This window comes from Drosophila tropicalis, unplaced genomic scaffold (assembly GCF_018151085.1).
Source record: "Drosophila tropicalis isolate 14030-0801.00 unplaced genomic scaffold, ASM1815108v1 contig_573, whole genome shotgun sequence".
In the NCBI taxonomy this organism is placed as follows: Eukaryota; Metazoa; Arthropoda; class Insecta; order Diptera; family Drosophilidae; genus Drosophila; species Drosophila tropicalis.
In genome coordinates, this window is record NW_027173049.1 from 578,537 (window position 1) to 593,191 (window position 14,655).

The following is a 14,655-nucleotide window of genomic DNA, read 5'->3' on the forward strand; positions in this document are numbered from 1 at the left end:
ACACACACATGCATAGGCTTCAGAGTAAATTAATTAATTAAATGCATACTTTGGATCAATTAGCATTTAATTAGAATTGTGTATGTTTTACAGAAACATGCACAAGTATTTTTTACAATTTAGTTAAATGAATTAAAAATGTAAAAATAAATTAAATAGGATAAGTAAGTCGTCGCACCGACTTTGTTATACCATGTACCAAGATCAATTCATTCATTCAATTTGCAGTGGTGGTCAGCGGGTAAGCCCCTTTTTTATTTTTGTTTTTAAATTTGATTTTCTCGGCTCCTAAGAAACTTAATGAAGAAATTTTTTCAGTTATTTGTTGGTTATTGTATTTAGAACTAATGGCCTGATTGTGGGCGCTTGTGGCAACTACCTGTGAAACATCCAATGCCCCTTTTATCTACTGAGTGGCTCATCGACGGTTCGTACGCAGGGAAAAGAAAGAGATGGAGGATGTGTGGGAAATTTTGATTACCTAGTTTTTTGAAAGTATGGGCGATGAAACCAATCTAATTTTTGTCGGATTTTTATGAAACATGTATCATTTGACGGGAAATTCAATTCACTTTCATACTTAGAATAAGAAAATATTACTTTTGTTTGAATTGGTATCGTAAAACGTCGTCAAACAAAGAGACCTCAAGTATTACATAGAAAATCCCGAAATTTCGATGGGCCACAAAACAAAAACTGGGGCTAAAATTAAAATTTTTGGTATGCAGTTTATCTTAGATTATCTAGATCTACAACTTTTTCAAAGAATACACATGTCTAACTATAATATTAAAGATTTTGGAATGACCGGGCTAAACTATTGTCAACAATTTTAGGGGAGCTTTTTTTTCAAACGCACCTGTAAAAAAAACGTCGAAAGCTGGCATGACAATAATTACGTGTCAGATTCTAAATACAATAACCAACAAATAACTGAAAAAACTTCTTCATTAAGTTTCCTAGGAGCCGAGAAAATCAAATTTAAAAACAAAAAAAAAAAAAAGGGGCTTACCCGCTGACCACCACTGTATATGGACATAAACATTTTTTCATTGCTACCTTGAACCTTATTATGTGATCAACTGAATCACTGCATGAACAAGTGAGTGAGTCAAAAAAGAACAACTTAAGTTATAATTTTGTTCACTCAATTACTAAATATGTATTTCTAGAATTTTTAGAGTCGTCATGTGAATTAGTTGATTAAAACTTATTCAAGAAGATCTATTTAAGAAGCTTCTTTATTTAGTACACCGCATAAACCTTGGCCCGAAGTTGCCATGTCAACGAGTTAAAGGGTCGAGCGGCTATATTTTGTAAAGAACCGGACTTAAACATAAAACACGAAAAACCCGAAACAAAAGAAAGCAAATTACCAAATTTCCTTTAAATAGCCAATATGCTAATCTTAGCATATATCTATATGTAGTCGCTATAATGCATATGACATGGTGAAATTCAGTTTCTTATTGTGACCCATTACTGGGAACACTTTAAAGAGTTGGGAGAGTATGAAAAGAGATCAATCCAAAGAGTTTTTCAAGATAAAGATCGTTCGAGTTGGTACAGTTAAGTCGGACACAACCCTGGTCGGTTTGACAAAGAACTGCCCCATAGCATGATCATACGCCTTGCATACTTACTTCTTATGTATTTAGCTTTAGAATCATATTCCCATTTATGTACTTAGGTTTAGTTCTCTTTTCTTACCTTCAATATATTCAGTTTTGTACAATCGCTTCTACAACAAGGACACATTGCTCCGGCAATTGGCCTTAATTACATTTCATAATCTTTAATGCATTGCTGAGCCACATGGACAGTGATCCAGATACTTAACCTTATCTCACCCGAATCTACCTACATAATTCATCTCTTGAGTTGGATCCTATCAACCCCAACCAGTGGACGGACCCAACATAATAATTTATAGATGAAGTAATCCTCAGGATATCCTTGCATAGATTTTGCTGTTTAGCCACAGAAGACGCAATCGAGTCAAAGTCGGGGAAATTTTCAAGATTCACTGGCCGGGGCTTTTATAAAATTGAATTTTCTTTTTAAAATTTAGGTCTTAAAGTTCACAAAAGTTTTAAGATCAATGCCGAAATGTTTCTTATCGATTGATCTGCAAATTTTCCAAATGTAAGTATCTAGATTCTAGATTGATCCAGTTTATAGTCTAGTGATTTCATTTGCATAATTTTTTTGCTCCATTTCCACGAAAGTATTTGGCATATGACGTCGACGTCGGAAAAAGATGAAACAAATGCTAAGAACAAAAACAAATTAATCAAATTATTTGGTCAAACCTTAATGTATCATGAAACTTACATAAAAATTAGAGCATTTGGCCAATGGAAAATTTCACTGAACAAGAAATAGGGCCATAGATTTTTGTCAACATAAGAAATCGTGCTAATCGCCTCCAAAGTCGGGGGAAAAATCATTTTTCCAAAGGTGTCAGCAATGCCAAATATGGCAAACAATTTACCTAATTGGAAAAATATATTGATTAAAGAAATTTTTTGGTGGATTATCTCTTTTAGCTTACCCAGTTCGTTGCCTGCCACAATGCTGGATCCCATAGCATTAATTGCAATTGGTCGTAAACTAGAGAAAACGTCCACCACAGCACCGATGTTTACTGAGACCAGATCTCTAGCAAAGATCTGGAAAAGCCCCACACTTAAGCAAAACTCTATATTTGTGGGTGATATGAGGGTGAGCCTTACCAATACAAGCCGGGAACCCACTACCGATAGGGCGGCGATCAAACCAATTGTGCAATCCGCGAATTTTAGTAATTTACTCAGGATGACGGCACCGATAAAGATGCCCACATAGGGGGCCCATCTATATATATCGAAAAAGGAACTGAATTCGAAGAAATCGAAATGAGGCTTTCGTGCAAACTGATATATATATCTGCTTTCAGCCGATGTGCCCACGGTCAGAAAGTAACTACAAATCAGTAGAATCAGAAGCATTCGTCCATTATTTGGACGCTCAACGAATGGCAATTTGATGCAATCGAGTGCTAAAGCTGGATCAAAGAAGTCAGTTAAAGAGGAATGCCTAGGCAATACTTTTTTCACTTGATCCTCAGATCCTTGAATCTGATTAGATGGTTCAATTGGTGCATCTGATGTCGGCTTAATTTCTTGCATAACAAATATAATATAGATTATGGCCACTATTTGGGTTGCAACAGCCATGGCAAACAAGGCTAAAAGATAAATGAATTGTGAATACATGAATAATTTTATCAGGCAGCTTTACTTACGTATAAAGCCCAAGTTTAAAAAGAGATGCAATCTAATCGGTAGTCCCAGGAAAGATATTGCTTTTACAAATATAGCAATGATACTGAATCGTAAAAGTCGATCCTGTTTCGGTATGACAATTGTGATATAACTGTAAACGGCCATTAGATGAACGGTAGAGCCACCAAAAAGAGCTGGCACAATTATTTGGCCATAAGCCCCCCATTGCAATGGCAATGAATCCATGTAAAAAGCCGATATTAGTTCACCTAAAAGACAATTGTGATTTGACTTTACAGATACTTCCATATCTCACAAGAGTAATAGAATGGGTACATACTAGAGAGCTGCATGAATGCATTCCAGAGAACATTTGAATAATGAATTAATTGCTCAACTGGGGGGAATGAGTACTTTGAGGTGTTTTAACTAAAATATTCTGATTATTCAAGCCCACTCGATTTGAAAATGATTAGGTCTTTCATTCGATATACTCATAAGACTGTGAATATTGTATTCGAATGTAAGTTTTGAATGCATTCATGCAGTTCTCCACAAGCCACTTACATATAAATCCTAAAACCGATCCCACAAATGGAATAATCAAACAGACTTTGTGTTTACTATAACGATCGGTCCATCCTCCCACCATTAGTAAAAGAAGCAGCGGAAATATGTCACCTGCAAAAATATTTAGAAATGAGAATGTTATGAAAACACGTTTCTCATCTAATCTAATGTTATATCAAAACCAAAACCAGTTTTACCGATGGGACGTTCCTCTTTAAATCTGTGGTACAGATTTCGCGTGTCGTGCGCCGCCTTGCAAACGGTATATGTAGAGGGCCAATTCTGATCTGGGTCGAATCCTTCTGTGGTATTTTCAAATTTCATTCTCCTACAGGGACTGACAATTCCGTAGGTTTTTATCCTGTCGTCGCAAACGCTTTTACTATAGCCAAGATTTGCTCGACAAGCCTTTTCGTAGTGGAAATCGGTCAAGACCCAAGAATTCAAAAGCGTTGCAGTGAAAAACAAAAAGATAATCGGTTCGACTACCAAATAATTGCGATAACGCCAACACTTTTGGAAATAATTCAACTTGGCATCCCTCTCCGGGTTAGTCGCTGGAGACGTCGCCATACTTTGTTGGATGTCTAACGCGTTTATTAAACACCGCTTGATCAGCAATATCTGCATCGAGTTCTAAACACAAACTAAACAATTCATTTCTTGCTAGACCGGGACCAAGCTTTTTACGCACGAGAAACCTGTTCAATCATTTTTTGTTCATTTCTTGTTTCTTTAGATACTTTTCTATATGCATATATTGTACCTATTTTATATATGTAGATATATTATGTACAAATGTTTCATACGCAATTCATTTAAATTGGAATTCTAAATCACAAATAGGTCGCATCGACTGGGATATACTGTGCATCAATCTCGTTTCAGCTCTTATTTAAGGATCTTATTAAGATCGTTCACCTAGAAAAGAACTAATTCTATAAGAGAGAGCTCCTAGAGGAGCACTGGCAATAAATGACCCCAACAGATACCTCGACCTAATCAACGTGGATCTGCATAACTCTCCAAAATAGAAAGGCTGCTCTGATGACATCTTGTAAAGAACTGCTATACTGGGTGAAGAAATAATTAAGACAAGTTAATAAAACAATGAAAGTATTGTAGTTTTAATTAATTGCATTTAATTATGTTCTACATTTTGACCATTGATCACCTCAAGGAGACTCTCACCAAGTCTAAACTCAGTCTACATTGTCATAATATATATGATAAGTACATACCTATTCCAATCTACATTCCAAGAGTAGTTTTAGAACCCGAATACTCAGTAAACTGCTTAGGTAGTGGGAAGGGAGTAAAGGATGGGAATACCTGTTGAGCTTGCCACGTTAAGCCCTAGGTCTGCTGTATGTATGTAGGTACTAAACTCGATCTTCAAAAGGATTACAAAACGAAATTCCAGAATTACTGGTCGACTTTATGCCACGAATAATCCAATTTGGCCCAAGTTTTTCTACCACTGTTGTTTTTAAACTTGAATGTGCTGATCCCGAATCTGCACTCAGTGCAGATTGTATCTGATCTATCTGTTGGATGGATCTCGCATTTACCTTTTTATAACTTTAATTTATATTGTTGACCTTGGTAAATATTTCCCTAAGCTACTCGAGATTTCAGTGTTGAAAAGTGGAAAAATCGGCTTATGCTACATTTCAGTGTTGTCGGTATTTTTTATTTGGCGCGTTGTTTGACCGCCCTGGTAGCCATAGTTGATTATCCGTAAATACAAAATGACCAAACTATCAGGAGTGCTACAGAAGTCACTTGAGCGGAAATCTGGGTGCCAGAGACTGACACTCTGAGCGATTTTGAATCTGACAGAGAAATTACAAGGTTTCTATTAAACGATTCATAAGACAAGTTGTTTAATTTCTAATAATTCTGCATTAAAATAAAACAAATTTTAATGCAATTATTTGTTAAATATTAAGTTGAGGAAGATCGAACTGTAGATGGATCTAATCACCAGTTGTAACTAAAACTGCCGAGAACTACGAGGACAAATCCCAATGGATTGTAATATTTATTTTGCCAATTTGCAATTTTTTTTTAAGAACATACATACATTTCAAGCTATGCAATTTTTTCAAGTTTGTCCATTAATTAACATTTTTATTCACTCCTTTGCTTCTCCCTTATCATCAGTTGGTATAAAGTGCATTCATGGACGAAACTTTCATCCAAATGCTGAAGTGTTTTTCCTTCGAAACTGCCAGATAGGTTCATTGAGGTGTCAAGAAGATCCATCGATTTGATTAACCAATTGCGTACAATTTCAGACCAGGGATGAAGTGAAAAGTTATCATAAAGAGCATATGAAGCTGTTTCATCCTCGTTAACCATGTAAACGTAAAGCTGATGTTGCTTCTCATCGGTCAGGGCAGCCACAAAGTCTTTGCAAACATCAATATCCATTTCGAGTGTCCCGGTCTTATTTGTGAAGCGACGTACGATTTTCCATCCAGGCCCAGCTACCTTATTCTCCATATCGAAGACCTTGGGAGGAAAACCAGCTACCCTTACCACTAGTTTTTTGGGGTGAATTTCTTCGTCTTGGCCTTCAAGATCAATTTTATATTTCTTCATTTTGGACTCGTAATTTTGAATCACTTCGTCTTTCGTGGCCAATTGGTCCTCTACTTCTTGTTTTTCGGCTTCAAGGTTGTCTACTTTTTCCTCGGACATATCCAGAAGGGTCCTAGCTTGATTGAGTTCAGCCTTAATACTATCTAGCCTCTCCAAGCGTTCCTTTAATTCGTGATTTTGACCTTCAAGGCTCTTGAGCAGTGAAAGCGCGGACTCTAAGAGAGTATTTGTCGTTTGGAGTTGTTCAGATGTGGTTTTTTCAGTATCTAACAAGTACTTGGGATTGTTTTCAAGGAATTTGTTTAGATTAGGGCTTTTATTTAAGGCCATGATAAGATTATCAATTTGATTATCTTTCATCTTAATTTTTTTGTTGGCTTTTCGCAATACTGATTTAACTTTTTGGTAATTGTTTTCATCGCTATCAGTAGATACTACCTCGAACCCGTCTGTTGTCTGAAATCAAGATTCGATAGTTACTTGAACGATCTAAACCTATTGATTTCATTGTATACTTACCGCATTGGTGTCAGAGTCCTCCGAAGAAGTGTCCTGACTAACCAAGTCCAGATTCATAATGTTCTCAACCATTTTGTCCTGATAATTATAAATTTGAGCAAGAAGCGTGTGCGCAGTTGTGACTGATTAACTTTGGACTGTCCTGTCTGCTGGGAGAGTGGGTCTTAAATATCTATTCTTAGCAAATATTAGTTATTTAGGATACCTGTTCAGACGTAGAGATGTTTTTTATTGACTCTTGAAGCAGATTGTTAATCTCCTGTTTTATTACAGCAATTTGTTGTCCACGTTTGCGCTTTATGTTAGGTAGATTTTGAAAGATCTGGAAATTACCTACCAACCATAAAATGCTGACTAACATAGAGCTGGCCAAAGCTTCGATTGGTGTTCTCGATACGTCGATGGCTTTGCAATTTTGGAAACTATCGATGTTTCCAGACTTCAGTTCTGACTTTCTTTAATTAATTGTAGTAATTGTTTGGTGATTATGACGAACAGCAAATCAATATTTAATATTTCGCCATTCATCCAATTGTATTTGAATTTAAACAAAAAATAACTAAATATTGATATTAAAAGAATTGCAGAAATTATAAGAATTCATTTTCTTGCTGCACTTTGCGGCATCTTTAATGGTGTCAGTGTGAACCAGTACTTCACATCCACCGTGAATCCCAACCGTTCCGCAGAAACGGATCGAATGGGAAATGGAAACCATCCCCCTTAGATATGTTAAATGGTTGCAAGTGGCAATCGGGTATTAAAGTGACCTCAAGCACCATCCAAATAAATGCAAAGTTCTGCAAATCCAAAAAATTAATTGTGCGATGAAGAATATGTACATATTGTAAGATCTCATTTATTTATGTTAAGAATTACACAGGCCGACATGATTTTTGCTGACGTTAACTTGAGAGGTGTTCTTAACTAATTCGGGTACGCTGATTCTAACTGCATACTTGGTTTTTGTCCATCACGTATAGATTTTGTGAAATCTGGAGATCTGGGGTTGAAAAATAGGCACCCAAAAGTATACTATAGAAAGTTTGAAACAAAAATTTTCAACTTTTTTTACGGATTTTAGAATATTTTGTGTAAGAAAATTAGTTCTTGTTTGCACATATAACTAATATACAATTTGTAAGACGCAGCAAATTCCCACAATTCTTTAAAATTTAAAAGCAGACAATTCTTGAAATCTCTATAGCATACTTTTTGGTTGAAATTTTACTCATTATAGAACTATATCCGGAGTGTAAGATATTATCCATTATAACAAAGAAATAACTCTTTGATATTTTGTAAATTCATTTTCAATCAAGCCTAATATATTAATAGGATAAAATAATAATGTTTTTAGTACAATATTATGCTTATATCATGGAAAAATATATTGCAAATTAGGTCATTTTGAATAATTTGAACGCATTTTTTTCGAAATCCTGACGTGATGGAGAAAAACTAAGTACAGGGCCGTGATTAGCAGCCCCCAATTACTATAGGAGACCTATTGAACTTCAAACACTTTTTCATGACCTCAAAAATGTCGGCCTGTGTTATCGTTCTGTTCGATTAATTTTAGATATCTACACATATATCGCTGTCATTATTTTTAAGTATGTCGAAAATTTAGAAATGTGGCCTACGGCCACACTGGAAATGAGCCTCTCTCTGGTGACGCTTGAATGAGCTAGTCTTTCTATATATGTAAGTGAACTAATAATCGATCGACATTTCTGATTAGCGCTTTACAATATGTACTTACATACATATATGTATACATACATATGTACATATATGTTTGTATGCAGTATACAAAAATGTACCTCCTTGTTTCGTTATTTACTATTGAACAGAAGTCAGAGATGAAGTTGGGCCTCTCAATAATTCCTATTGGGATCAAATTACATGTTATTGAATGATGGGCTTAAAAATTCTACTGTGAGGGAAAGTTTAGACATCAGAAGACCCATTAATTTTGTAGCTTCATTTTTATAGACAGGCATCAATTTGCGGGTGAAATCGCAATGAGATAGAAAAATTTGAGTCTCTGGTTCGGAACCATTAACATGCAGCAGGTTTCAATGCCATTAAATTGGCTTTCTGGTAAAGAATCCACTCAACTCCATTTACTTTATTACCATCGACACACACACACACACACATACACGCGCACTCATTGGAAACACTTCAAAAATGGACACTAACCGCGAACATTTCCCTTCCTACGTCCTTTTTTCTTCCTCTTTCGTTTTTCTTGGCAATTTTTAATGCGCTTAATGTTGGCTGGCTAGAAGCGTCGCATAACTCTGAACATCAACGGTGAAGGACTCATTAATATGCAAAGTTTTACGAGTCCTGGCCATGTCCTGTTCGTGTCTGTTCTGTTGTCCTTTCGTCTGGTCTGGTCTGCTCTTGTCTGTTCTCTTGTTAACTTTTGCCTGTAATTTGCCTTTTAGCCAAGGTACAATTTCAGTTCTGTCAACGTTGCATCAAACAATTTTTGTTGCCCGGTTTAAGCATTTTTACCTTTTCTCTCGCTTTTTATTCTTTTGGTTTTGGTTTTGGCAAATTTTTAATGGGCCACGCTGCAGCCATTTTGGCCGAAACAAGCGTATAAATTTCAGAAAATTTTCGCGGCTGCATTGCATACTTTTCGGTCATTAAGCATTTAGTACTTTGCCATAATGTGAGTTTTTATGCTCGCCAAAATGCTTAACAACGATATCAAAAGGTATTATGATTGATTGCTAAATGGGAGACAGAGTTCGGGACGGAGTCATTTCTACAAAGATGGAAAATGGCATTTGGGTATTTTTTATGTTGGTTACTAAAAATGTTTATGATACGAAAAATTCTAATTGAATGTCTATGATAATTTTAATAGTGGCTTACATTCCGTGAGATGGCCAAACAATTTAGCCAAGAGAGCTTTGCACAGTCAACGTTGCTCGTGTTGTGGCATCATTTTAACCTTGTCCATCTCGACATATTGGGTGATTTACGCCATGACCATGGCTGGAGCACTGCACAATTGACAAGACTCTCGTTTGATTTACTCCCGTTAAGCATTTGATTGATTTGCCAAAATGTTTCATCTAGTCAAAACGAATTCCCATCTCCCATTTGTCTATCCATCTATGTATGTGCTTGTGTGTGTGTGTGTCTGGGTGTGTGTGTTTCGATATGGGTGTGTGTGAAGTTGCAAAGCTCCTTTGTGGAATTTTAATCGAAGATCTAGCAATTGGAAGCAAACTGACAGATGCACTTCTACTCCACCTACTACTCCACCTCCTTCTCCACCTCTTCATAGTCATTTGACATGCCCACACAATCCCCCAGCTCTGCCCCTCGTTCTTCGGCTATACTCTCGTTTATTAGCTCAGGTAATTTCAATTAGTTAGCAACAACTGATGGCTAAGAGAGACTGGCTATGAATGGGAGTGGCAGCTAATTAAATTAGAATCCTCTTCTGCTGAGAGGCAGCCACATATGCAAATTGATGGCTCTGTGTGTGTCTAAATGCATTCGATTCAAGGGTTTTCGGTTATATTTCTCCTCCGCTCCCTCTCCATACCCCACTGTACTGGTGTGTAGGCAAAAGAACAGCTTAATCGCCTCTCAGAGCCTTCGGAAAGGATAATAATTTGACTTACACAATATGGTAACTACTTGAGTAGTCGTCGATATACCAACAGAATAGTTTTGAATTCATTGTGATCATAATGCTGTTTTGTCCAAGAAAATTGATGATCTATCTGACACGTTTTAATTTAATCATATAAACAATAAAATTAGATTCTAACTTACCTCCTTTTTATGCCAAAAGAGATAACAAGTATGCAGTTCTTGTTATCAGCAACATATAGCAGATGTTTTTCTAAGAGAACTAATCAGATATTTTTCAGATTTCAACTATTCAATATTATAAACTACAACCAATTAGAATCGACTGTTAAAAGCAATAACTTAAATATTACAGAATACAAATTTACCAGAATTTTGTTTGCCGTTCTGTAGAAAAATCTTTGAAGACTTGGATTAACTCAGATGCTGAGTCTCTGGTTAGGGATTGTGACTAGAAAGCAAATTGTTTTTTCCAGTTGCCAAATTTGATACAATTAGCATTGCTTGAGAAACACTTTCTAAATCGAAATGAATAATGCATTTTAGGTAACAAGAGGAGGGATTTATTTGACTAATTTATTTGTTAGTTGCTACATAGATTTCACTATACAATATATAATGAGGAAAATAAATGATTCTACTATAATTAATTACACAATTCACTTCCAGGACCTCTTCCTTTTGCCACTCTATTTGTTTCTCCCCCTCTCCTCCTTCCTTCATTTGTTTATTTTTTTCTGGCTTAAGGAGCTTAAGTGAACCAATAGAAAATAATTCATATTAGAAACTGACATAAAAATGCCAGACCAAATGAAAGTACTTAGTTTGTGTTTTCATTCAGAAAGAAGAAAGAAGGAAACTGCTGACTAAAGGATGCCCTAAAAGGCGAAGAAGATGTAGAAAGATGGGAACGGGAATGGGAATGGGGACAGAGGAAAAACAGAACCAAGCAGCAAACAATTGGCCAACATGTTGTACAATAAACAATAAACTGTGCGAAAGCAGCTTTAACCAAGCTGATTAATTGCTTTGCTGCTTGTCTGACTTATTGTTAGAAACTAAATTCGTATGCAGATGCAAAAGCAGAACCAGACTCTGGGTAAGACCAAGACCATGACCAGGATACACAACTGCACAAAGTCACAGTGGGTAAACAGAAATTTGCCTTTTATTACGAATGCCATTTCCCAGGCATTCTGCAAGAGATGTTTGCCATCAAACACTGGCGCCCCGCCAAAAAGGGGATTTCTCATCGAATTTCACCTAAATACTTGAATGAATTTCATTCTTCATCGAGTGACCCTTATGATCATAACCAGAATTCGAAATTTAAGAAGATTGAGATTGAGTCAGTAAATCGCCTTAAGTATGGCTTTGTGGATCAAGAGATCTAAGGCATCAGTCGAAACAGCGCATAAGCAAGAGACCAGCATACAGGATTGGTAGAGGATTAGGATTACTTATGTTATGGCCACCCCCATTACGGTCGATAGTCATTTTTATTTCATAGATATTGATTAAGACATTAATGGGACTTAATATTTCTATGATAAGTATGTATGTATGTGAGGCGTTTCGAACAGTCATCCCCTTTACTGGCATTAATTTTGGGCTACGCTTCTGGTTTTCTTCTTAGAGAGGGAAGGAGCCTTTGTAGTTTTCGCGTTAAAATAACTTTCATTCCAAACAGAAATATACGCCCACCTTCAGTTCAGTTTAGTTCAATTCAGTTTTTTCCTTTCTTCTTTCATAAAATTGAAGATGAACTGGAAAAGACGTCAGATGTACCTAAGAATAAAATGCAGAACACCAAGTGAAAAAATATGTAAAAATAAGAAAAAAGACAAAATTATTCCACAAAAGGCAAAATGAAGGGAAGAAAGGAAAAAAATAGATATAAAAAAAAATATATATATAGCAAGCATTTTCCAATAAATTTGCATAAGTTGCATTGGCACAAGGCGAAACGTTTGCCTGCAGTTTGCATTAGTCCTGGCATTTTTTCTTTTCTCTTTCGCATTTTATGCCTGTTTCATTTTTCACATTTTTTTTGTGTGCTGCATACTTGAGGGCGTCGAAACAGGTAACTGAAGGTAACTTGAGAGTGGCTCCGATTGTGGCTTGAGATGCACTTGAAGATGCCTAAGAAGTAGCTTTAGAGTGAACGAAATTTATCAACTGTTTATCGTTCTTAGCCAAAAAGAGTCCCTAAAATGACCGCACATTATAAATTTTCGAATGAATTGACACTTGAGGTCGTTGTGTAAGTAAGCTTTTAATTTCAAGCCTGACACCTTCAAGGTGAGCTTGCTAACCGTTCCGTTCCCCTTCCCGGACCCCTAATGGATCCCATACTTTTGTGTCTATGTAGCCCTGAGGCATAGCAAAAATGCCAGAGAATCTGGTTGTGGGCCAGAAGGGGAATGTGGAATGGAGAATGTAAGAAATTGATGGAAAAAGTAAAAGTTTTTGCTGCCTTGCAGAATGTGTGCACACAAGGATGTGTCATAGGTGTAACTTTGCCTTTGGCTTTCCCTTTCAAGGACATTAGAAAACTATTGGAATTCTCGAAACAGCACCCTTGGCATTTCTAATTACCACGAGAGCCAGCAACACTAAGGTGATAAATGTGCACTGAAATTAGTTAAAATTATTCATCGGCCAACCAAACTAAGAGAGAGACACTACCAGCCTGACTTCAATGCGCAACCGCAAAGAGCAAAAGCCACAAAAAGGAAAGGGAAACCAGCAAGAGGGACATTTTCTCTTTACACAGACAAACGGCAAAATAAATGTGCTCGCATATATCTTTGGGCAAAATTGAAATATCACAAAACCATAAATTGCCAACCTTTGTTATCTGCTCTCGGTTGAGGAAGATATATGATGATATAAATATAATGGCAAACAAAATCATTTTGCGAAATGCCAGCAAAAGGTGCATCATGGGTTGTAGGGCCTTCAATTAGAGGAGAATGCCATAAACCTTTATCAATATTTCAAGTTAACAACAGGCAGACAAAAGGAATCCTTGCTCCGTTATGGGTTCACATTTAGATATACCTCCATGTACATATAAGTCATTCGAACTCTGAATAATTTCATAAGTAAATAGTTTAAACAAATGTTTGAACTAAATTTAATTCAATGTCTTTGCTTATATCTGTTTAACAATCAGTTGGCCCATATTTGGGTCATAAGTTCTAAAATAATATTCGATCTATCAGTTTTTATAGTTCAGTCATTGACTTACTCATGATGTTGCTTTTCTTTTTATTGCTCGTAAACAAATTTTACGACTCTTTTAATAACATTAATGTACATAATTTAACGTGTGTATATTTAATTATTTAACCTTTTAAATTTTTCTATTGAATAATGTAAAAAACTGTTGTCTTAAGTTATTCAGGTGTGTACATGATAGAATTTTTATTGACCAACTAGCAGGATGACTAGTATTAGGAAAGAAATGCATGTTTATCTAGCGTAAGTAATATTTGAAATATGCAATGTAACTCCAGGAATCAAAGGTAGTCCTGCAAATGACAAACTGTCAGTATCCACCAATCAAAACTGCAGCCGAAACACCTGTCCTTTTTTATCTATCATATAGGCAAGATAGAGCCTTCTTCATTAGAGACCAAACAACTCTTGACTTAGCCTGTGGAGAGGTTGAAAAACAACAATCAAATACAGGCAATATGCAGCTAATATGTAATATTATTTACAAAAGCATTTGAGCATAATTACACAATATAGCAGATTAAAATCAGAGCAACGAAGTCGAAAAGGATCATGTTGTTTATAATCCTTGCTGGTAAAGATAAGTTTAAGTCTGGTTTAATAACAAAGGAAAGTTTATTTAAATATATTGAAGTTCTTTTAAAAAGATAGAAACAAGAATGTTTTCGTGATTAATTCTAAAAGAAAAGTTAATACAAAGAATTGAAATGATTTGATTTGAAGGCTCTAGAGCAGAAACAGAAAAAATGCTTCCAAACTCATTTAAACTAATATTCTTATTGAGATGACCATATTGAATATGTTAACCCTTAGATAGATCGCG

At 35.9% G+C, this 14,655-nt stretch overlaps 1 protein-coding gene and 1 long non-coding RNA gene across 2 annotated transcripts; both read right to left on the minus strand.

Annotated features, from left to right (window-relative positions):
* Positions 1–3,505: 3,505 nt before the first annotated feature.
* LOC137575161 (uncharacterized) lies at positions 3,506–5,454 on the minus strand. The gene is made up of 3 exons (XR_011032122.1): positions 5,408–5,454; positions 3,834–3,947; positions 3,506–3,535 (listed from the first exon to the last, which is right to left on the minus strand). It is a non-coding gene; the product is annotated as an uncharacterized lncRNA (long non-coding RNA).
* A 395-nt stretch (positions 5,455–5,849) lies between these two features.
* On the minus strand, positions 5,850–7,403 carry LOC137575524 (tropomyosin Lep s 1.0101-like). Its single transcript, XM_068288111.1, has 3 exons — positions 7,168–7,403; positions 6,963–7,108; positions 5,850–6,899 (listed from the first exon to the last, which is right to left on the minus strand). The coding sequence occupies exons 2-3, from the start codon at positions 7,032–7,034 to the stop codon at positions 5,970–5,972; spliced, it is 1,002 nt and encodes a 333-aa protein (XP_068144212.1). The 5' UTR covers positions 7,035–7,108; positions 7,168–7,403; the 3' UTR covers positions 5,850–5,969.
* Between the last annotated feature and the right edge of the window lie 7,252 nt (positions 7,404–14,655).